The 26,404-nt window shown below is 36.3% G+C and overlaps 1 protein-coding gene across 4 annotated transcripts in view; it reads right to left on the reverse strand.

The window, feature by feature from the left end:
* The window catches only part of NRG3 (neuregulin 3), a 1,107,816-nt gene that overhangs the window by 114,955 nt on the left and 966,457 nt on the right, over nucleotides 1-26,404 (reverse strand). For 2 of the 4 annotated variants that reach the window (XM_059899580.1, XM_059899579.1), the window contains exon 4: nucleotides 17,262-17,285. In XM_059899580.1, coding sequence (XP_059755563.1) covers nucleotides 17,262-17,285 — 24 coding nt within the window. Of the gene's footprint in view, nucleotides 1-17,261; nucleotides 17,289-26,404 lie in introns of all 4 variants that reach the window. The other 2 variants (XM_059899578.1, XM_059899577.1) reach the window with 1 other exon arrangement.

The following is a 26,404-nucleotide window of genomic DNA, read 5'->3' on the forward strand; positions in this document are numbered from 1 at the left end:
TATCTGTCAAAACAGAAGATCTATAGACCAGCAGCAACTCCTCTAAGGCTGAATTAATTGAAGATGTTGAGAGCAGAGCGCTTCTCATCAGCAGGACTCTTGAGAAAACCTCCTATAGAGATTCCTTCAGAGGCAGTGTTGAGCCATGTCAAAGCACACAGCGACCACCACTGCTATTTTATGGTTAACTCCACCTTCTAGTCTCCAAAAGACAAGGAATGAGACCTGCTTTAGGTTGGAGGTAGTGATTTTGCCACCTCCCTACTCCTTCTTTTTCTGTTTGCTTGTTTCTGCCAGAAGCACGGCTGCACTAAAGTAGCTTATAGATGTTTAATTTATGTTGAGGAGTCTATAAATTAGAATTGGCCTCTTAAATGTAGACCATTCTAATTTTGGAATGCCCATGTGCTCTATGTCAACAGTTTGCCACTGGGTGACACTGACCACCTACTTTAGTATTCCGTCTGCTAAACCAACCTCTGCATGGCAAGACCTAAAAAGCATCTCAAAATTACTACATCTAAAAATTAATTCTTAATACTTAACCTTCCCTCTTCAAACTTCCTCCTCTCAAGGTCTTGTCCATTCTAATAAGTGGCAACCATCCTTCCATTTACTGAGTCTGAAACTCTGGAATCATCCTTGATTGCTCTCTCTCAAACCCATTATCTGATTTATCAGCAAATCCAGTACATCTCTCCCTTCAATACAGATCCAGAATCTGACTTTAGCTCACCTACTCCACTGCTGAAATTTTTGTGCAGGTCACCATCATGCCATCTCTGGGCCTTTGCAATGGCCCCCTACATGATCTGTCTGCTTTTCCACTTGATAATTCCTGCCTTTTCTCAAAACATAAGCCTTAAGACAGATTTGGTCATTCTGGTGCTCAAAACACTCCAAGGGCTTTCCATTTCATTCATAGCCAAATTCCTCACTATAACCCATAAGGACCTACCTGATCTGGGTTTCTATAATTTCCCTGATCTCATATCCTATGACAGTTCCCCACGCTCACTTTGCTGCAGACACACAGGTCTTTCATTCTTGAATTTGGGCTTTCCTCTGCCTGGAAATCTCCCCAGAAATCCACATAGCTTGTTCTTTCACTTCAATCTTTAATGTTACTTTCCCAGTGAATCTTTCCCTGGTACTCTATTTAGAAAATCAACTCTTGTACTGACACTCCCTACCTTCTTCTCCACTTTTTTTTTTCCTCCTTAGGACTCATTAGAGTCCTACATGCTTATTTGTCTTGTTTATATTGTGTGTGTATGTGTATAAAACACCACTTACTATCTCTAAAGAGCACACCTTAAGAAATTCTATATTAGGATATAGAATTGGATTTGTCTCCAAGTTCAATTTCATTGAACCAGTTTATGCCTCTTCATAATTTCTAATCACCTGGCTCCATTTAGCAAAGGAAAATAGCACAAAAAGAGAGCTCTTATAGTCTTCGTTCACTGTACTATGATGCTATGATGTGTTAGTATTTCATAAAAAAATTAATCTGTAGATTTATCTTGCAAGTTAAATTGTAACTTAAATAAATGTGTCTTATTCGAAATACCTCAGTAATGCAAGCTGCCCTTGTAAAAATAACTGAAGTGCCAGCCAGGTGAACTGGGTTTGACTTCTGTCTCTACCACAAATTAGTTTGATATAAGTTGTAATTATTTCGATTAGGCTCTGCCTTTGTTCACAAAGAAGAACAGGCTTACAGATCCCCCACATGCTCAGCTTTTCACATAGTCCAGTTTCCTCATTTGTGAAGTGGTGTCAATATTTGCATCAGAGAAGGTTAGCAGAGATAGAGTTTGTACAGGCTCTGGCATAGTGCCTCGCTCATTGCAGTTGCTGGGAAAATACTAGTCCCTTTACCTTCCATTAATTGTCTGTTTCAATACAGTAAATTTGGCTTTACAAAATGAGCTATAAACATAAAGTACACAAAATACATCCAGATGAATATACCTGTGATTTATACGTGTCATGCTTTCATGCACATTTTTCTAATTACCGTAGAGCAAATTATAAAACAAAGCCTCCAGTTGAAGCTCAATTATGATTGCCGATTCTAAAAATTTGCTCTATACAGCAGGAATTAGAAAACTTAATTCAGAGCCAAGTTCTCTCTAATTTGCCATAAACTCTTTCAACCGTACTTTTTCTTTAGTTTAGTTTTTCAATGTGAAAGAATTTTAAACATCATTTGGTAAGAATAGAATAACACTTCCAGTGGAATAGAAGGTGATGCTAGGGTATGTAAAGCCATTAAAAGTTACTTAATGAAATCCAGTCTTCCAACAACATTTAATAAGAACCTGCTATATCCTCATCTCTGAGCTGGGCACAGGGGACCCACAGATAAATGCAGCACAGACACTCCATGAAACTAGCAATGCAAAGATCAAACTAGCAATGCAAGGATCAAAGAGTAGGAACGACTGGCTCTTGCTACACCAGATCTTCAGCCAGATAAAAACAATGGGTGCGGGCTTCCCTGGTGGCGCAGTGGTTGAGAGTCCGCCTGCCAATGCAGGGGACGCGGGTTCGAGCCCTGGTCTGGGAAGATCCCGCGTGCCGCGGAGCGGCTGGGCCCGTGAGCCACAATTACTGAGCCTGCGCGTCTGGGGCCTGTGCTCCGCAGCAAGAGAGGCCGCGATGGTGAGAGGCTCGCGCAACGCGATGAAGAGTGGTCCCCACTTGCCGCGGCTGGAGAGGGCCCTCGCACAGAGGCTAAGACCCAACACAGTCATAAATAAATAAATAAAAGAATGTGAATTTCTAAAAAAAAAAAACTAAGACCTGGCGCAGCTAGAATAAATAAATATTTTTAAAAAAAGAAAACAATGGATGCAAAGACATTTTCCAAGAAACTGAATTTCCAAGAAATTTCTGAAGGGTGGGAACTACATCTGTATTAAGGCATTTTTGTTAATTAAAATAGTTTTACAGAGGTGTCATCAAACCTCAATGAGGTCTTACAGAACCCTCACTGAAGAAGGAATACAACTATCTAGTTATCTAGATGTAAACAGCACTGGATTAAAAGTATGGGGAATTTAACTTGGCTGCTGTGGAAAGATAATAGCACTAAGGATGGAATTATAAGACCATTCCTAGTAGCAGGTAGTCAATAAATGCTTGCTGTTGATTCCCAGCTTTGTCTCTAGCTACTTGAGTACAACCAAGTCTTTTAACATCGCTAGGCATCAATTCATAATAAAAATAGGAATCTGGATGCCAGACTCAAATGTCTCAAAGATCACTCTGACCCAAGTGACTATTATAACAAGTCACAGAAATATTCTAAATAAATTGATAGCACTGGAAATACTAAACCGCAAACTCCTGAGTGTGTTGGTCCCACTACTCAATTCAGTAAGTCAGTTAGAAGAGATAACATGATGCATTTAAAATGGTTTTCATTTCACTGCAAAAACCTCAAAACATATTGATCCAATTTGAATTTTGAAAAGAGTTCAGATTTGTCACAAGTATATCCCCCTTCATACAAAAGGACTTTCAAACTCATGTATATGAAAAGTGTTGCTGGTGAGAGTTGAGCTCCAAGTAAAATAAATAAATAAATAAATAAATAAGGAAGGGAAATTGAAGGCATATGAAAAGAAGACAGATGATAGGAGAAAAAAATAATCCACTCTTCTATGAAACAATGTTGAAACCAAGGAAATGAAATCATCTTTATTTCATGAAAAAATATCTTTGATAGAAAAATGCAGAAGGATAAAAAAGCTCTTATGGCATTTTCAATAATAGATGTTCATGCATATGAGTTAGCATCTGTGTGTGGCAGAATCTCAAACTGAACCAGATCTTAAACACTTTCAAAGTTTAAAAGGGGGCTCCATTTCCAAGTGACATCCAGGAAAATTTCCCCATAAGAAGTTCTATAATTCCTGATTTCATCAAAATTAGATGTTACAGTGCTCATATTACAATTGGCTTCCAATATATATTTTATTTTAAAAATGTTTTTGAAGTTCAGTACTGACAAATTACACAGTTTGTATTTAGTGTTAAGCATGCAGTCTCACTTTTTATATAAATGGCAGTTCTACAAACTGAAATAACTTTTTAAACTAGCAGAAATGGCAATGTGTTCATAATATATTTAATGAATAATAGTATTCATAACCTATTGCTCTTCCAATAATGGTGACTTGACAGTACCATCAGCTTCCTAGGATACTGAGTATAATAATTCAATATCCCCCTGCACATCATAGCCCTAAGAGAAAAGTCTAGCTTTTCCAAGGCTAAATCCTTTAATGTCCATGGTTCAGCTACTAGAACATCATGCCTTTGCAACCTTTGTCATAATTCTGTTGGAGCACTCAGTGATTTCTCAGTAGTAAAATATATAAATGGCCACACATGGGGGAAAAAAAACTTTATAAAAAGTTACAGGTAAGAGATTATTCTTCTTGGATAGAAGATTGACTTTACCAAATCTAAGACATTTTTCTGTCATAACATTAAGCCAAAGAAAGAAGATTTTGAAATTTGCAACTGTAGTTCTAAGATTGCAATCCCATTTTTACAACTAACCATAAACATTAAAGAACATCCATGCCTGTCACATTATGTCCTCACTTGTCAGTGCGCGTTATCTAAAAATCAGAATGACTGAAAGAGTTCAAGTTATTATAAGATACAATCAATATACACAAAAGAATCTATGTGTTTTCTACCTGTTGGACAGAAAAATGGGTTAAAACAGATATGACAAATGATAGAAGTAAATGTAAAGTCTTAACATTTTGAAGGTAAATCTATTATATAAACAAAGGCTGGTAAAAGGCAGCCCTAGACTAGTTCCCTAAAAGTGACTCAAAGATATTTTTGTCAACTAAAAACTACTTTGGACAACTGCAGCTTTATGACACCAGTGCCTTTAAAAAAAAAAAAAAAAAAAACTTAAGGAAATTTTTAATGGTAGATATATAAAACTAGGCATAAACCCATTATGTTTATATCTCTTACACAACTATAAAGCCAAAACAAATTACAAAATAAATCTAAACAAAATTCAAATACCAATAAAACTCAAAAACATTAAAAAAAAAAAAGCAGGATTGCACACTAAACCCTCTACTATGTAAAATGTGCATATGTATTTAGGAAAGTGGCTGGGGAGAAAAAAAAAAAAAACAAACTATAGAAAACTGCTTAAAAAATGCCCCCTGGATGGAGATAAACTAAGCAAATCATATTATAAATTGAATGAGTAACATTACAGTGTACCAAGAATGACAGAGAAGATAAATTAAGATATTTTGGAGCATCTACTGCACATGGGCTACTCTATGTTTATGATATGCATTATCTCATATAAATTTCAAAATACCTTGGGAAATAGGTTTAGACTTCTGAAGAGGTTCTGACAAACCATAGTTTTCCAGAGAAAATGCGCAGGAAAGAAAGAGTTGAAAATATCAAAACAAGTACTTTTGACCCTTGAGCAACATGGGAGTTAGGGGCACTGACCCATCACACAACAGAAAATCCGTGTATAACTTATAGTTGGCCCTCCATATACACAGTTCCCCTGTATCTGAAGATTCAACAACTGAGGAACATGTAGTACTGTAGTCTTTACTATTGAAAAAATTTCGGGTATAACCCTCGCCGTTCAAACCCTGTATTACTCAGGAGATAAGATCTAGAGATAGGCCATAATAACTATCTTGAGGTATTAGATGGAATATTAGGCGAAGGAACAGTTTAGAGAACAGATATAGGTTGACTGGAGAAACTATTTTCATCCATTCCAACAGCTGTTGGAATATGTACTGTTATTATCCCTGTCTTTATACAGGAAAACGGAGGCCTACAGAAGTTAATGTAACCAAAAGTCACAACACTAGTAAGTAAAAGAATGAAGATTAAGTCCCAGGAATCTATGACTTTATGGCACTGGTACGGGGAGCCAGGCTTCCTTTCAATATAAAGAACTGATCAGTTAAAAGGGACAGGTTCAACCAGAAAGATTATGGTGTGTTCAAGGAAGCAAGTGTGGCTTTGTTTGAGAATGGCGTGGGTAGAGGAGATGAGGTTAGAGAAGTGAGTCAAGATGGGCCTAAGATGCACTGGTACTTGGTATGCTCTGCTATCCCAGGCTTCAAAAGGCTGCCATGGTGGAATCTGACAAAAAATCAGGGAACAAGGTAAGATTTGCTTAGACAACAAGGATTCCAAGACCCTGCAAATAATACCACAAACACCTATTCTATCCATGCAAAAGATTTGTCATTTTCCTGGGCTGTGATAGGCAGAAGGTCTGATTCCATGTGGGGCTTAGGAGAGATAGAGGTCCACATCTGGAGTAGCCGCTGCCCCTTCTCAACTGTATCTCCTCGGCAATGTCCTCAGAAGGCAACCAAGGAACCAGGAAAGGGCAGGTGTCGGGAAAGTGCTGGACATGACTGCCAAAGCAAACAGCTGGTACACCCTCTATTTTGGAGGGTTTATGAACATACACGCAGACACAGACATGCAGATCAGTAAACAAACAGGGCAAACACAGTGCAACACATTAGGGAATGAAGAAAGGGAGGACATAATCTAAGTGACTAATATATGTCAATAAATGCATACATGGTGTGTTATATCATCCATCTTTATATTAATGAACCTTGAGAGAGATATTAGTCTTCACACATGTGGATGGATAGAAAGACAGAGATAGCCCATATCCCACAGCATATAGAAGATGAAGTCAAGATTTGATGCACCTCTGCCTGGCTTCAGAGTATATATATTTCTCCATTACACTGCTTGAATACCATAGCATCTCTTTTTCTCAAAGCTATAGAAAAGTGGAATAACTGAAACACTGTTTTGATTCCATAGTACAACTCCAGAAAATAGATACCTTATTTTTTTTTCTGGTAGGAACAATAATCTCCATATTCTCATACAAATATGTTATGACTGAAGTTATCAGCCTGAATATAATGAGGAAATGAATAGGTGGTGAACAGATAAAGACACAGCTGTTATTACTTCATTAATATTGCCTTGAATGGCATCTTTTGGTAAGTTAAATGCTACCCTCTTTCTCAAAAGCTGATCAACTAAGTTATCACGCTACCATTTATTTTCTGAAGCGTCCATATTTGAAGTGTTAAGCCATTTCACTCACAATAACAACTTGGCTTTAAAATATTTCAATTGCTCTGACAGCAGGAACCATCATGCTCAGAACGGAGTTCACAGGTTGTATTTGCCATGTAAAACAACTATACCTTCCCAGAGATAATCTGGAAACAGCTTAGTATTATTTTTGACTAATTCTCATCATGTAACAAGCAGAGTTAACCATGGAGATTCACACAGCACTCTTACTCCAATTTCCCCTGCTCGTCTCCCCCATTAATTCTGCTTATCTTTTTGCACTCCTTATAACAATTTTAATTCAGCCTTCCTGGGGAGTGAAGTGTGAGATAGAAATGGGTCGGGAGGGTGCCATGCCTCACCATGTTTACAGCCCTAAACCTAGGGTTACCGGATAAAATACTCAAAATTGAGTTGATTTGGATTTTATGTAAGCAACAAATAAGCTTTTATATAAATATGCCCCACTAAATTCAACAACATGTCTATACTAAACAATTATTTGTTGTGTATCTGAAATTCAAATTTAAGTGGATGCCCTGCATTTTATTTGCTAAGTCTGGCAACCTTACCCATCATGCACTTTCTATAGCTGAGGCCCTGGTTGAGTATATGTATATCCTCAACTCAGTATGATGGAAATATTAATAAAGGGAATGTAGCCATCCTGCATAACCAGATTGAAGATATAAAGACATCTCTTTAGAACCAAATTCTGAAAGGGCATCTCCAGACTTCACAGATATTGCTCTTTTTAGAGAACTGACCCGGAAAACTTAGCTGACATTTCCTGGAATGCCCTGGAAAATGGCCCCCACTCTATAAGATAACATTAATGTTCAATTTCCCCTTTCCAGAAGTATCAGAGTGATGGAGACAGACTAAAGGGAAACCTCAGATGGCATTTGGGTCAGAAATCCACATCACTGAAGTCGCTCCCAGGAGGAACAGTAGTTACAATAGCTCATTTGACTGAGCACTTAATAAGTGCCAGGCTTTGCGCTAAGTGCTTTATATGCCTTATGTATTTTGATCTTTCCAACAACCCTCTGAGAGTGATTAGGCCATCATCGCTCTTACACAGATTGGAAGCTGCAAGATTAGAGATGATAAATCTCTGGCCCTAGGTCATACATTTACTAAAATGTGGAGCCAGAATTAAATCAAGTCTGTCTGTCCCTTTATGTCAAAGTTTCTCACCTTGTAGGCAGAGATCTCCTACATCAAATGTTAAAACCAAGAGCCTGGGGTCCATCCCAGAACTACCTAATCAGATATCTAAAGCTGAAAACAGGAACTTACATCTGTAACAAGCTTCCCAGGGCCTGGGATGAAACTTAAAGTTGAAAGCTCTTGAATTATGTTATTTTGATTACGTAGGTTATTCCATTATTCTGTTTCTCAAACTGCAGCCATGACACTCACAGAAAGCACAGACCTGTCAGCAATAACAACCAATTTATGAGCTATTCTATGAGAAGATACCTGGTCAATCACTATCCTCTAGGACACTGGCCCACTTCTAGGGCTGCACAGAACACCTGAATGAGCTGAAAGCCACACCTCTGAAATGCTACCCTTCCCTCAAAGAGCAGTTCGACGTCCATTATGGCCATGGCTCTGCTCACTGTACCTCAGCCCCACTGCTTCCCCAGGTGTTCTGCCTTTGCTTATTTCTCTACGCCTGACACAGATAAATGGGCATTCATCTATATAATGTTGACAGCGTTGTTCAAAGAGCAAGCATTTGGTGAATATTTGAAGTAAAATCTTGAGCTTGGCCCAATAGCTAGGATTTTGCATGCAGTGTCTTCAGGCAACCTCTACACACAGCTACTGACAGAATAAGCTATTTAAGGGAAATCTGATCACTCCCTGCTTGAAAACACTGAAGGCTCTTTCACAACAAGATAAAGTTATACTTCTTTCAAAGTGCATCCAAAGGTCATCATAATCTGCTGTGACCTGACTGACCAGCCATACCACCTGCCACACTGCCTTTCATGTGTATTACTTTCTCCAATTACCTGGGTCTTGCCATTTCCTAAAATCCTCATGCTCTTTCATCTCTTATTTATCTGTGTTCTTCCTTGTTCCTTTCCCTCATCTTCCCTTTTGTCATCTCCCAGCTGCAGGAATACTTTTTATCCTTCCACATAAAGACGTCCCTAACTGTTCGAATGAGATGTGGGTACGCCTTCCTCTCTGTTCCTTTCTCCCAGGATTTACCAGAGTATGGTCCCTAAGACCCTAGCTCTAAGAAACATGCTTCTCTGGAAAAATAATTCAGAAAATGTTGCCTCCTATAATCTTCTTGCTGAGAGTTATGAATAGACAGAAGTATACCAAAGGCTTTGTGAAATCGTGCAACAGAGGTACAGAACCTAGTGTTTCCCACATGTATGTGAACTCAAACCCTATTTACATGTGTGAGTATGAACCAAGTATTAACATATTGCAGATGTTTGAGAAACCCCTTCTTGCATTTTTTTAAAAAAAATAATAATAATAAATAAAAGAAACACCAAAATTTCAATTAAAGTCTTTTTTGCACTGAACTGCAATGATTGGTTTGCAAGTCTGTTCCACACACTGAATTGTGAATTTCTTGAGAGTCTGTTGTACTTGTCTTTGTGTTGCTCTGGGCTGGCACATGACCTGACTTTCCAAAGGGGCTCCACACATTCCAATTGGCTGAATCATTGAGAGCTCACGAAGTAGACTCTCTGTTTATTGAGAAGTATCAGTATCATATTCACTTTGCTGCATCTTCAGATGTTCTATCCATCATCCATTTTTTTCCCCCCTCTCTTCTATTCCACAGATTCATCCTGGCTCCTGAAGCAATGGTCAGGGAGAATGGGATATAAAAGCCCATTTGTTTTTTTAACCTCTTTTGGATTTACTTTCCAATGACAATCTGAACTTCTTTGTTCTTTTTTTTTCCACTTTCTTCGTTTTTCTAGAACATTTCAGAAGATCTTTGGAACCTACTATCAACTAATGCACATTTTAGATAACTGGTATATAAATGTAATTAACTTGATACTGGTTAAGATCTCAAATTCTTTTGAGTCGAATTTGACAATCCGAAATCCATTCCTTTCTGTTAGATCTTAATTCAGTCTGGTAGAGTACAATCACGCTTCATAAAAGGTTCAATAATTTTATGAGTGTCTAATCTATGTCTTTTTTTTATTCCATTAATAAAAATGTTTCCATAGAGGCCACCAAAAGTTCCACTCATGGCTGATCTTGATCCTCCATATAGCATTTTATTGCCCCAATCTACTTACCATTAAATTGGTATAATCCATGCTTCACCATATTACAAAAGAAGTTGATGGGAGCCTACCCAAGGTTTTGCTAGAGTCTATATATTCACTATCTACACAGAAATTCCCAATCTAGTCATTTAGCAGCTTTATGAAAATTTTCCTAATATCAATGTAGCAAAAATGTAGTGGTCCTATGTCACCTTTCAGTGAACAGTCCTGCTTTTTCCAATAGTTCACAACAAATACGTTTCTCAGTGTCTACGTACAAAACTTCATTAACCAATTCTGGAATCCATTCTATAAACGTATTTACAAAAATGTCCATTTTCTCTTTTGTAGAAACCATAATTAATATATCTGCATATTTTTCCAGTGTATCTCTTGGTTGTAGCCATTCCTCAAAGAGGATCACTGAAAGCATTTGATTCCACCTGAAAATTCTGTCTAAAATAAACTAAAATTCTGAATTTAGTTTATTTGATGAAGTAGTCTTGACTTTGTTTAGAGACTTTTACTTCTAAGCACTGGGGGTACCAATATGTGCAAATGACAATTGGCTAATGATATATAAAGCCAAAATATTATCCTTACAATGTTAGATTAATCATATATGTAAAGCCAAAATATTATTCTCACATATGGCTAGGAAGTCTTGGGAAAAAACAAATCAAATCAAGATATCTCTTATTAGAAAGAAAGTAAGTAAGGAAAGAAAGTAAGGGAGGGAGAGAAGGAGGAAGAAAGGAAGGAAGGGAGAGAGAGAGAGAAAGAAAGAAAGAGAAAGAAAGCAAGAAAGAAAGAAAGAAAGAAAAAGAAAGAAAGAAAGGAAGGAAGGGAGAGAGGAACGAAAAACCTTGGAGGTGTTTGTGATTAAGAGAACCTGATTATTAGCTCTTGTACTAACACTTACGCTAAAAAAAAATTCATAGTATAAGGAGAGGGAGAGTTCATATTGCTAAAGAGAAAAATAAGTGAGCAAACAAGATTGTGTAAGTGTTTCTTAAGCAGCATTTTGGGAAACCATTGAGGAGATGGTTCAACTCACTATGACATCTGGTACATGTGTCTCATCAGAGGAGATGGATGTGTAAGGCTTTTATACCACAATGGCATTCAACAGCAGAGGCACCCAACTAATGTCACTCAACCATCTGTAATCACCATGAAACCTTCAAATATTGATACACTACAACTTCTGTAGATTATTCTACATGACAAACTGAAATTACCAGCCAAAGGGAGCCTTTTGTTACACATGACAGTTAAAATTCTGAATGTAAAGCTATAAACTGGCATCTGGTTCATTTTCATTTTTTGTAGCTTGGATAAAGTGAGTTACTACCTAAGGTTCTCATGACCTCATGGTACTTGGAAAACATTACTTGTAAACTTTAGGACTAGATACAAAATTGCATTGTCATTTGAAAGATTGCCAGAGTACAACCTCTCTTGAGTAATCCTGAAGCCTTCATGTGTTAGGTGCTCAGCAGCTGGTCACTGGCAGAATTCAAGAACTCTGGAGGAAGATAGACTCTGGTTCAAATACTGTATTTTCCACTTGCTCTTTGGATGAGATATTCCATCTAAATAGACCTCAGTTTTGCCATTTATAAGATAGGGATATAAATAGTTTCTACCTCATGCTTTTTTTTTTTTTTTTTTTTTTTTGAGAGTGCAATGAAATAATGTAAATTTGGTGGCACATGTCAAGCATTAAATAATGGTAACTTACATTACTCTGAGACATCTGCTTTCTCATATGGTTTAATATAAGAAAAAACTAAACAAATACCCTTTTGAATGAATCACCTATACAAACACATTTATCCATAAATTAGCATTTTATTTTATAAGAAAACAATATATTCAAGTGAATAGAAACATTTCTGTTCCAAATAAGTCTAATTCAGAGATTTTAGCCTAAAGAAGGGGGATCCTCATTTTTATATCTCTAATGCTGTTTCACAAATTAGGGCATACACATGAATTCATTTGACTGACATATGAGCTTGTTAGATTTAAAGGAACACACACCAATTCATTCTTAATAAGCAGTGTAGCTTTAAGGAAAGTATCCCCACCTCATATCATCTAAACAGAATTAGAAACTGGTCATTTCTCAGGAGATAATCTTCAGTGCTTACTAAAATATCCTAAAAGTATTCTTTTTTACATGAGGAGATGAAGAGATACTAAATATATGGTGAAGTTTGAAGTAATAACTTTCTCAATTCTGAATCTACACATATATTTTAGACGATAGACATTTCTAACCCTCTCCTTATAGGCAACTCAGTATTTCTTTTGTCTTCTTTTTTTAACTTCAAAACATAGGATTATTTTAGAATATCTTTTTAAGATTATAGTTAAAAATCTGACTTTTCCCAAGTTTTATAAATCTTTTGATTAAAAAAATATATACCAGAGTTTACTTAGACTGCACAAATATATTATGCTATCCTAAACACAATATCAAATCACAAACGACATTTAACTGGCAGAGTTCATTTTATTTTTTCATATGAGAATGAAAGAAATGTGCATAAAAGATCTCCCACACAATCTTCAATTCTCCCTGTGGTTTGCTAATACATTTGCAAATGGCACTGCACCTGCTTTTATACAAACATCTTTGATGCCTAGAGCATCAAATGCATCAGGACACTGTCAGAGACATAGCTGCGTAACAAATAGCTCAAATGGATATAATGAGATATGCTCCATGATTGAGCACCTGACACAGTAGTGAGATATTTCTCAGATGAGAAATCCCTCTTCATGATCAATGCACTTTCCAAACTTGGCCAGTCTGACGTGCCCTTTGGCCATCTGTCTTGTCTGGATGATTGGTCGGATTTCTCACACAACTCAAAGAGTACTTGTGCTTAGAAAGAAGTTTGTCTGTACCATCTCCTGATCTATCCACGCTGTGAGGGAAAGTTTGAATATCTGACCTTAAAAATATCAATTTTCCCTCATGCATTTATGAATGAGTAGGTTAAGTCATGACCTCAAGAAATATTTTTTGATTATTGGTTTACTATAAACCCTTTTATTTCAAATTTTTTTACAAACACAATTTTGTGTTTTTATGCACCTTCCAATTCCTGACCTAAATATGCCAGGTAACTGTATTTTTTTAAACTGATACTGTATTCTAGAGCAGTATTTGTTGTTGAAATTTGCATTGTTCCAATCCCAGTGGCATCATTAAAAAAAAATTTCATGAATATAATTAAGGAAAAATATTTTTGAATGCTGACAGTTTTATGGACATTAGGCTTGGCATGGTTTATTCAATAGGATAATTATTTTACTGAAGTTGATGTCCTCTCTTCAGTCCTAAAGCAGTGACACTAGGGAGCTCAGAGACACTGACTGAAATAGCAAGGCTCCCACTAATGTGGAAGCAATGTGGGGCTAGTCTAAATTTGGACTGGAGCAACACTTGGTACAGCTTATCCACTCTGGCTGGTACCCAGCTTAAATTTCTCCCCTCCTGGGAAGATGTTTCTGAATTTCCCAAGCCCATTTAGTGGCTTTTGTTTTTAATTTTTTTCATTGTATTTTGCCTATGCCGTTTTGATAGCACTTGTTATGTCACCTCAACCATGTGTAGCTTTCTCTACCTTTAATTTCAGAACCTTCAGTCATTAAGGGATGTGGATTATATATCTGCATGTTCAATGGCATATAGTAAGTGTGATAAGTATATGTTGATTAAATAATAGTAGGATTCTTGAAGTATATGATTTGGAGTTCTCTGCTATAAATAAGAATTTGTTGAACTTTCTGATGTGTTTTGAGTCTGATCCATAGGAGTGCACACATGACATGGCCATTGGGAATAAAAAGACTTGGGGAAAAGACACGTGTGCTTCAGATCATCACCTTGTGATCAAGTCAAAGAAACATGAAATTAACATTGCCCAAAGCAAGAATGATGAAAGTTGAGAAGAAAGGTATTCTGAAATTCATTAAAACAGAACTGGCATTGAATACTTGTAGGCACACCAATAAACTGACATAATTAAATTTATAGAGAGTATGCCTACATTTCTGCTTCCCAGCTTCATTTATACCTAGAGATACCATATTATTGTGATGATATCATCTCCCATGGAACAAATTTTACCCATACGGATTCTAAAATTACAAGTTAAATCTGAAAATACTTATTCCCAAAGCAAGATACAGAATATTATATATTCAGTTAGAGCAACCTGTGGGGGTGAACAAGGTCTAGAATTAGTGAGGCCAGTGAAAACAGTTTATTCATTAAGTCTATAAACCTATTTATCATTCCAAATACTCCTTCATCATTTGTCATCCTCTATATGCATACTAAGTACTCCCTTTGACTCTGACTTTGCCCAATCCCTTCCCTCTAAGGCAAACTCTACTGCTGGATTCACATATTGAGGATCCATTCCCTGTAAAGCTTTATAGCTATAATTTGACTTCACCTTTTATAAGACTCATTATAACATCAGTTAGGCTTGAGATTCATATACATGAATTACACAATAACCTCTTATTTTTCCCCTACTGGTAACTAAATTATTTTAAATATTTTAAAACAGACCTCTTAATACATATCTTGATTCCATAGCAAATCGTTATACTATAAGGTATAAGTGTCACTGAAAATCCTCAGGGAAAGCCCAATAGGATGATGACTCATCCATTTCTTTCAACAGTGATAATTATTATTTATGTAGCAAGTTTAGTTTACTATAACCGTGGCCATACCATTTGTGGGGTTTGATGCTATCCCAGTCCCACACACCACCAGGCAGTGTTTCTTATATCTACAGTCATTCTACTACATAACTTCTGGAGCCTCTATTCTCTGAGCCAGCAATCACCACAGTCTAGTGGAGCAAATTTCTCTACTGATTAGGCTAAGTATCTGCTATCCTCAAATGACTGTTGATGCTCAACTTCCATGCTGCTAATCCCCACCATCATCAGTAAGTGAGGAAAGTACAAACCACATGTCCTTCTCAACAATTTATACTCTACCACATGACCATGCCCATGGTTTTCTGTAATTCTTGGTTCATATGACTACAACCTCCTCTTCATGCCAACAACTTGTTTGAGGACCCCCATGGTGACTACTCATTAATTCCACTCAGATTAGCCATTCCCTATTCATCTCATTACGCATCTACCTTACATTCCATAATGCTTCATTTCAATATTACCTTGAATTTCATTGCCCTTATGAGTTTTCATCACATCTATCTACCAAAACCCCAAATCTGCCAGAATTGAGCTGTCTGCTTTTTCTATGATCCAATACCTAGATAATAGAGCACTAATGAGTAATATCACATAACAGGAAGATCAATTTTAGTATAAGTATGTCATCACTAATCTCTAATTAACCCTCAAAACTTCCAGAAATGTAACTATCAACTTAACATCTTCTCTCAGATATATCAAAGGCACCCAGAATGCAAAATTTCCAAACCTAATCTAGTAAAACATCTCCCATAAATCTGTTCTTCTTCTAGTCTTCTTTTTCAGAAAATGGGCCCACATTTTATCTAAATATGCAAACTATTAAACCCTGCAGTCATCCTTGAAAATCTCTCTTTTCTAACCTTCAACATCAATTCCTCTCAAATACTGGTTGCTATCACGTCCCCAATATCTGTCAGTTTTTCCTCTCACATCTTCCATTATCACAGGAGTCCAGGCTAATATCATCTTGCCTCGAATAGGTCTTTAGAAACTTTAAATTTTATATTTATCAGTTTTATTACCTAATTATCATCTGAAAGATTCCTAGACTGTAAGCTCCATCAAACCAGCTTTTATGGTCCATTTTTACTCACTATTTTATCTGTAGCATGTTGCATTTTTTCTTTGCTTAGAGTGAGCAACTGATAAATATTTGCTGACTTAATGGATTAATGGATAAATGAAAACAAGCAAATTTGTAAGTATTATCACAGAGAACATATGCAGGTATAAAGCAAGTATTCACATCTATATCATATAAGAGAAAAACCTGAAGTTCAACAAAAGCTGAGCAAGGAGAACCTATGAATTTGGATTCAAATTTGGGTCCTCAGTTTCACTAACTTTAACTCCTGAGTATCTTTCTATTTTAGTACCATGATGCCTATCAATCCTATGGAATGCTTTTTCTTTTCATTGACTTATAATATAGACTCAGAAAAGTATGTCCAATTCTTAATGTAATTATCTATGAGTATAGAAAATAATTACTGTGGAAGGTATTCTAATCCTTTTAAAAACACACCATTCTCTACAAATACTTTCAAAATAAATATTTTCACTTTGTAAATGAAAACATTTATAGAGCCCATACTCCAAAATTAAGATTGACCAAAATATATCCAAAGTAGTCATCATGCAAGAGGAAAAAAAAAATAGAGCAGAAAATAACAAAAACTGATATTTTTAAACCATCACCATTATTTTCTACTATTTATTGAGTGTTTGCCATCTTGCAGACATTGTGCTAAGCAATTTATATGTGCAATAAAATAGGAACTATCATTATCCCTCTTTATAGATAAAAAAATTGAGAATTAGAGCAAACAATCAAATCCAGGAGCCAAATTCACCTTCTGTAAGGTTCCAAAGCTGCACTTAACATTAAATTGCCTTCCCAATAAGTAGTTAAGTCTTTCATTTTGAGCCATTACTTAGTGAAAAATCGACAAAAACATTTTTTACTATTAATAGTACCTGACAGTGAGACATTTCAATTATAATCAGATGGGGAAGGAGAACACTATATACATTATAAAACTTAGCTTTTTCTGGATATTTAAGGAGAAAATTGTTTAGTCTTACCCATGAATTCAATCCCCAAGTGGTCTGCTACACCGAAGTCAGCATATAAGAAAGGAAAACAGAAAAAGAAAAAAAGGTTAGAAAAAATTCCACACAGAAATCAATGCTTATAAGATTGGCCTTTCAAGGCAAGGACTGTGTCTCAATTGTAACACCATGTTTGCTTGCAAAAGATAATTTAGTTTGCCCACAATTAGGGGTGCTTTGAACACTGATTGGTATTTCCCAGTAGCCTGGAATTTAGATGGGATAATATTGCCGAGTATGCTAAGTATAAATTTAGCCAATATAAAAGGAAAGAAAGAAAAGGAAGGAAGGGAGGGAGGGAGAAAGAAAAAAAAAAAAAACTTCATATAAAGCATATCTGGAACTAAAGTTATTTTCAGAACTCATGATATTTTATGTAGAATAACTACTTGTTTAACATTAAACTTATTTGAACCTTTATGTTAATAATATGTAGGTAAAGGACTTCTGCATGACAGGCCTTCACCAGGCACTCTTCACCTTCACAAAAAAGAAATGATGTTGGATCTTTTCCCCTTTATTTGTTAGATGAAGAAACTGTGCTTCATTGAGACTAAAAATCTTACATGAGGAAGACCCAGGGCATAAATCCAGTCTAGCTGACCCTTTGGTCCTATGACCGTTAAACTTGATAGCACTTCCTATCAAAAACAAATGGTAGATGTGTCCATGTCTGTTCTATATTCCTATGGACAGCACACCATTTTGACCACCTAATGTCTGTGATCAATAGAGGGATAAACTGGGCCCTGCTATATCCAGCCATTCAACTTTGGAGATTTGTTTATTTAAATGGTGCTTTCTTTTAATCATTCAGTTATTCACTTATTCACTTTTAAAATTCATTGCATTATTTAATGATGATTTCTGTTGTAGTAATATGTTTCTTAAATGAGAATAAACGAAAAAAGAAAACCAGTATTCCTAAGATCATGTTTATTTCCAAGACTAATTTCTGGGCTCCCTTTTATGACTTCTCTATTTAGGAAAGATTTTCTTTTTAAAAAATATGCATTTAGCTATCTTGAATATTTCAATGCCTTTCTTATTTGTAAATAACTCATCTTTAAATTCTATTGTGGTAAAAAATATATAACATAAACCTTGTCATTTTGACAAATTTTAAGTGTACAATTCAGTGGTGTTAATTACATTCAAAATGTTGTGTAACCATGACCAATATATTTCCAAAACTTTTCTGTCACTCCGAAGAGAAACTCTACCCCCTAAGAAACAATTTCCCATTTTCCCCTCCCTGCCCTGTTCCTGGCAACCTCTAATCTACTTTACATATCTATGAATCTGCCTGTAAATAGTTCATTTTTTAAGTGATTAGGAATTACTTTAATTGAGAAATATCTCATATAAAGAACTATGGCAATGATGTTTTTTAAAAGTAGATGCATTTCTTCCTTTCCATGGCATTTTTTACCTGCTTAATATATACTATGATAGCTATCTAGCACACTTTCATAGAAAGACAAGATTTTTGTTCGCAAGTAATTCAGAAATCAGTGGGAGCCCACAGAGAGAAAGCTTTGAAAATTCTTTGTGATAGTGCTATAATGGAAAACGAGAAAATGTGCATTGGATAGAGTGACCAAGAATCCATAAAAGCTTGCTCCTGGGAGGAGGAGAATGTACCTTTTGAATGGAGACTGTAGAAAAGTTGGCTAGACCATGTTTGGGTTCTTGTGTGAAAAAAATCTTCATGATTGTGTGCACTTAGGACACTAGCGAGAGACTAGAATTGTGGTATTTTAAAGCAGGGATTTGGGTGAGATTACCTATCATGAGACTAAAAGAAAAAAAAAAAAAGATTGGGAATAAAAAAACCTTCTGCCTACAGCCAGAACAGCCATTAGCCCTAGCCTGTTTGAACAAGAACTTTCTAGTAGAATATATAAGATAGATAACCAGCAAGGACCTACTGTATACCACAGGGAACTTTACTCAATATTCTGTGATAACCTATATGAGAAAAGAATCTGAAAAAGAATGAATATATGTATATGTATAACCGAATCACTTTGCTGTATACCTGAAACTAACACAACATTGTAAATCAACTATACTCCAATAAAATTAAAAAATAAAATAAAATAAAATAAAATTGATGTGGTACAATGGAATATTATCCAGCCTTAAAAAAGAATAATGCCATCTGCAGCAACATGGATGGACCTAGAAATTATCATACTAAGTGAAATAAGTCAGAAAGAGAAAGACAAATACCATATGATATCACTTATATGTGGAATCTGAAATATGACACAAATGAACTTATTTACGAAACAAAAAGAGACTCACACATAGAAAACAAAGTTATGGTTACCAAAGGGGAAAGGGACCAAAGGGATAAAGTAGGAGTACCTGGGATTAGCAGGTACAAACTACTACACATAAAACAGATAAACAACAAGCTCCTACTATATAGCACAGGGAACTATATTCAATGTCCTCTAATAAACCATAATGGAAAAGAATATGAAAAAGAATATGTATATATATATATATATATATCTATAACTGAATCACTGCTGTATACCAGAAACTAATACAACACTGTTAAATCAACTGTACTTCAATTAAAAAAAAAGAAGTTTCTAGTAGAACTGAGATGGCTCAGAAATGGCTGGCTGTAGTCTGTTTTGCTGGCAAGTATAACCAATGGTCACTCTTCATTCTTCCCACAACCTTGGTGGGTCCATCTCTATATGAGAGAGGGGATATGGGCAATCAGGCTTTGTAAGTCTGGAAATTGCATGAAGAAATGAGTGGCAAGTTTGATAAATTTGAGGGCAATCTAAACACTTTAAACCAGAATGAATTCATAACCAGTAAAAGGAACAGACATCAGAATTTTAAAATTATTCAAATACTAAACGGTGTAAGTAGATGTCTTAAGAGAAAGGAAATCTGTCTACTCTTAACATAGCAGAAAAGTTACATCTAATTATTAGAGTAGTAGTTCTCAGAAGTACTGTCAAGCAACATGGCATTATATTCTTAGATTTTATAGAGAAATTATTTACTTTTTATAATAACATTCATGAAGACTGATACTACTGAAACATACAAATAAAAAGTTAGATCTTATTTAAAATTTCCCTCTCTCTCTCTCTCTCCCTCTCTCACCACACACACACACACACACACACACAATTTCCATTCTTTTATTAAGATGCTAAACACTGATCATTATTGCAGGTTTAAAGATACTGACAGGATTTGTTAACAGACAAAAGGATTGATGAAAATCCATGAAATTGCATGACAGAAAAGCAATTAATTTTGTCAACTGAGTCACACAGAACATAAACCACAATACTTTTCGTAACCCTTCACTGGCTAATTCTTAAAGCAAACAGCGTTCCTGGGGATATTCAGGTCTGCACGAAAACATCAAGAGGAATGTGATGAGAATGAATCAATTAATTACTCATTTATTCATTCACTCAACAAACCATGTGCCAAGAACTGTGCAGATATTGGGATGAAGGAGGAGGCAAATAACTTCAAGAAAAACAGTCTGATCTTCCCTATGACAAGTATTAGAATGTATAATTCCCATTTCTTTTATAGTCTGATGAACTTTTATATGTAAAAATTGCAGTTCTTTGGGAATATTGCACCCTTTGATTATATAGTAGTGGCTAAGATATACTGAGCACTTACTACATGCCAGGAACTGCTTCAAGTATTAACTCACAGAAACTTATAAGATTGTCAGGATCCTCATTTTACAGATGAGGAACAGAGGCACACAGAGGTCAACAAACTTTCCCAAAACTACACTGTTGGTAAGTAGTAGAAACACAACTGAGCCTAAGCTTCTTGACTTTCAGCCACCAGTCATTCTCAGGGTTTATGCCCTCCCTATGAAGAAAAAGCTAATTTTTACAAAATCATCAGGTAATAAGACGTTCAGGGAGGAGTTATTTAATCCACTTAAGAGAACAAATTGTTTTCAAGTATCCTCAGGCACTGTAGAAGCACTACTTACTTATTTGCTCACCCCTAGTTTATTGATGAAGTGTCCAATATAAGCTAGGTAGAGGGGGATTCCCTCTCTCCAAGGAACCAAACTGGCAAATCATTAACATCTTTTCATTGGTTCCTAGGGAGATTTCTTCATAACGAGCCTGGCCTAATTGAAGTTATTTGTTTGTACCTATAGGAAGGGATATACGGAGTTGTGTCTGAATATGTGCCAGACGTTGAACCAAATAATCTTCAAATTGGCAATACACTTAACAAATGCCAGCAGCTCTGCCTGAAACGTGCTTAAGATTTGAGGGCTACGGAAGTGACCAGGGAGACAAACTTAACATGCTATAAAGTCAAAAACTCCAGGAAATTCAAGGCCCACATGTTTCCAACATGTCCATAATTCTTTTTTTTTTTGGCCACGCGGCATGTGGGATCTTAGTTCCCCAACCAGGGATTGAACCCATGCCCCCTGCAGTGGAATAGTGGAATCCTAACCACTGGACTGCCAGGGAAGTCCCTCAAAGCTTCTTATTTATATGTTGACAAGACAGACAATCAGTGACTACAAATAGTTCCCTCAATCTGGGCAGAATGAGGAAAAACAACCAAAAACAATCCTTGACTTGATTCCAATCTCAGGGCGAGATGAGACAAGTTGTCCAGCCTGTGATGAGGAACCCCTGTAATGCAGCACCGGGACGATGCAACATGAATGTGAGTTTCAGTGTCACTCTTATAGTAAAAGTAACTGAACAGGTAGTTCTATCACAGAGTAGTTCCAAATGGGGTGATTTAAGCCCTTGTTCCAGGGGATGTGGAAAAACACGTTATATGAAAATATTATTCTGTGTTTTAAAAAGTTAGAATAGTCGCTTAAAGTTCAACAGGCTTCTCCACTGCAAGAATCCCTAAAGGTCTTCATGTGTGTGCCAAGACTCCCACGGTGGAGTATTTCCCAACTTGATGTAAGCAACCACCTTGTTATGAAGCACTCTGTGGTAGTGATCTATCATAGTACCCACGCTGGGAAATATGTCCCATATAAGTGTGGAGGAAACTAGCCACTCAACTATAAAATATGTCATTTTATAAATGGTTTATCTTAATCACTGAACTGAAATCTGTCACTCTGTAGATTCTACCCTCAGATCCATGTCAAATGACTTTTCAGTGGTGACACTTTAGGACGAGGTAGTCCATCACAACTAAGAAGACTAAATTGGATTTATGAAGATGGGAAGCTGGGTCTTGAACATCTGCTGACTCCTGACACCTGTGCTTATCATTCTCTAGTAGTTTCTAGAATCGCTGTAAAGAGATGTAACTGTGTCATGCTTCACCAGTGGATCATGGCATTTTGCTTGCTCCTGGAGAAGATCATGGACAAGGTGATGAGATGTCACACGTCAAGGCACTGTCATGTATGTCCCAGTTTATTATAACAAGACAGGTAAACTAGGAAAGGCTGGGATAGACTCTAAGGTTTCTGATTAGGAGGGTAAGGGCTGAGGGTGGACCTGGCTGTGACTGCTGAGGGAAGCTACAGTCTAGAAGCAATCCATGGGATCCACAGAATATATACCTTTCGAAAAGATTAAGGTGTCATAGGATGGGGGAATAGGGCTCACCACAGGCTCCCAGAGCATGTAACTGTTCACCAGAGGGAAGTGACACTTGGCAGTCACTAAGACAATGTGACAACTGGGAGCCAAGAATAGCCAGACGTGAATCTCTCAGGCCTTGGGTCCCGCAACAGGGAGGGAAGGAGAGCTGGCAAGAGTGTGAGCTCACTCCTGCAGGGTGAGGAAGGAAAGGCCCTTTCCAGGCACTGCATTCCATTCTATCATGTTGTCCTAAAAGGAGAGGGCTATTATCAGATTATCCTTTTTCCAGCTACTTAGTGCAAGAGTTTGGATATGAATGCAGGTTAGATTCTAACCTCCATGCTCCCTCCACTAAATCATGCTACCTTGTTAAACAGGCAATTTTATTTTTATCAGCACACATATATATTTGATCTTAAAATTTCTACATTTTAAAAATAAATAAATAAATAATAAAATTGATGACTAATAAGAACCTGCAGTATAAACAAACAAACAAACAAAACAACTAATACTAAACTTTCATTGGGTTATTTGTATGGAAATATGTTAATATAAATGTTTCAGACATTACATGAAATTTCTAAAAATCTCATATGTTCTGGTATAATGTTATAAGTCATAACCCTAGTTATTACTTTAAAATGTATATCTCAGAAATAACTAATTTTCTTGTCAACTGCATTATTATGAACTTTCATCAAATCTTTAACCATGGTCATTTTTAAGTCTTTTGTCATTTACAGACAGTTCTGGGTGTACTCTGATGCTTTTGCAAATATGTTCCTATAAAAGGGTTTCATCCTCAAGAAATTCATGGAAAAGACTCTGACAAGTACAGGTTTCTGGTAACTGACTGTACTGCTGAACTGAATGAATAAGCATTTTCAGAACTCTAATGAAAAACTGATGAACTCATAAAAGTGCTAACAAAAGATCAAGATGAAAAAAAAAATTAATTACATGGGACTGAGTGAACTCATGAGGATGAGTATAATTTTTGTGACTTTCTGTTCGAATTAAAAAAAAGAAATCCCACAAGGACTCAGAGGCAAAGAATATACAAATCAATTTTCTCTGCAAAGTAAAGGAGCTGCTACAGTGGAGGATTACTGGACTGAATGTCAATATTATGACATAGTATGAGTGTGTTTCATGTTTGGTAATTGCAATCATTGTTGCTTTTGTTGTGGTCATCCATGTACAATGCTTGATGTCAGCCTGTTTATCTCTTGTAAAAATAAAATACAGTGTGTGTGTGTGTGTGTGTGTGTGTGTGTGTGTGTGAAAAAAATAAAAAAATAAATAAAAATTTATTTTTGGCTGTGTTGTGTCTTCATTGCTGTACATGAGCTTTCTCTAGTTGCGGCAAGCAGAGGCTACTCTTTGTTGCGGTGCGCAGGCTTCTCATTGTGGTGGCTTCTCTTGTTGCGGAGCACGGGCTCTAGGCACGTGGGCTTCAGTAGTTGTGGCACGTGGGCTCAGTAGTTGTGGCTCACAGGCTCTAGAGCACAGGCTCAGTAGTTGTGGAGCACGGGCTTAGTTGCTCCGCGGCATGTGGGATCTTCCCAGACCAGGGCTCGAACCTGTGTCCCCTGCGTTGGCAGGCGGATTCTTAACCACTGTGCCACCAGGGAAGTCCAAAATTTTTACATGTTTATGAATAAAATTTGGAAAGTAAAACATCATATTAATGAAAAGAAAATGATATGTTTCTTATTACATTTTTAAACTAATTCCTGTTAAACTTTTATTCTAGTTCTTTCTGGTCTTCTCTCTGTACATGTAAAATAAGTTTAAAGTCAATTTTACACAAAATCACCTTGTCTCATGGGCCTAAGTCAGAGGACTCTCTGTGGCCACTTCAGCTCTATAATCCCAATCCCACTCCTACTTCTATCATATCAGAACTGACAGCTTTTTCTACTGTTGAGAGTAAGTCCTGACATTAATACTCTGACCAGCCTCACACCAGACAGGTCATCAATCATGGAGTAGTAAAACCACTTTTCCAGTAGAGCACATAGCCCCATTCTCCCTTCCACGGGCCTTGTAATGAAACATGACCTCTTAATTTTTCTTCTCAAAAGCTCTGTCACGGATTCCTCTTGAACAGAGACACTTCTATTTCACATTCCTCTCTCATCCTCTAAATAAAAATATTCATTTGTATCAAAGGAGGAGAAGCAAGCAGCCATGGAGACTGCCACATGTTCATGCAGCGCAAACTCAAGATCGGCATTCCGCTCCATGAAATCAAATAACAAATCAGAGTTACAACTGAGGTTTATGAGTGACTCTTTGTTTAGGCTGCTCCTCAAGGATGAATCTTGCCTAAATAGCTTGTAGAATTTTCTAGTGAAAACATCTTAGAACATTAGACTTAAAATGATTTCATGTTCACAATTATTGATTAAAGAATTAAATAAGAATTATCATTATATAGAAGAATTCTTCATTCAAAAAATACTACTATTTTGGTTATATAATTGATGATAGCAAATTTGTATAGGTGAATGCACTAGGGGTTTTTGTTCCTGAAATTCCCCAGCTCTTGTCATATTTTATCAACTTTCTCAACTTCTCATATTTTCTCACTGGGAACTTCCACACACATTATTTTATATAACTTTAAAAATTAGCCTGTAATGTAGTGCTACTGACCCCCATTTAATAGGTGAAGAAAATAAGCTTTGTGAAAAACTAAAGGCCATATTTATAGATGCCTATATTCTGAGGGTGGAAAACTATCTCAAATCCCAGGAGTGAAGGGTCATTATTTCTCTTTCTCACTGATTTATCACTCCAGCCTATCAAAATCTGACATTTTGTTGATGCTCAATAAATATTTATTGAATGAATGAAATGCCATCTGAGTCAGCCCCTTTGCCCACTGCATGTGATATTTTGAATTCCTTTAGAGCACATCCAGGCTGTTTTCCATCACCTCAGATTTTGAGGATTCCAATGATCATTACACCTCTGGGTGCAACTCTTTCGATATTGAAAAAACAATATCCATAAATGTTTCTAGAACATCCCCCATATGGAAGTACTACATTTAATTACTACTTACATGAGTCTACAATTCTGGAGTCCAAATATCACCAGATTATTATCTGAAAGTGTCCAACACATGTATACCTTTGTCACATAATTTTTGTATGTAATTTAGGATTCATGTGAACAAGTGGTCAATTATCAGGAAAAAGTATTCAATTTTCCATGGTAATTAAAATAGTATTATATATGCTATTTAAGGGCTTACTTCTTAATAATGTCAAACTATTTAAGCAATCCTTGAAATAGTTGTTTTGTACACTTTTACAGATTGTAACTTTTCAACTTCAATCCATTTTATTATCAATGAAGACATACAGAAGAGATTAAGGTTGGTAGATGTAAGGATTATAATAAAATAGGGGAACGTCTACTCAAAAAAGAAGTAAAAGAAAGGAAAGAAAGAAGCATATAGCAATCAGCATTATTTGTACTTGCAGTTGACATGCTAATTAATTA

The sequence above is a fragment of the Balaenoptera ricei genome, chromosome 16 (assembly GCF_028023285.1).
Source record: "Balaenoptera ricei isolate mBalRic1 chromosome 16, mBalRic1.hap2, whole genome shotgun sequence".
Taxonomy (NCBI): Eukaryota; Metazoa; Chordata; class Mammalia; order Artiodactyla; family Balaenopteridae; genus Balaenoptera; species Balaenoptera ricei.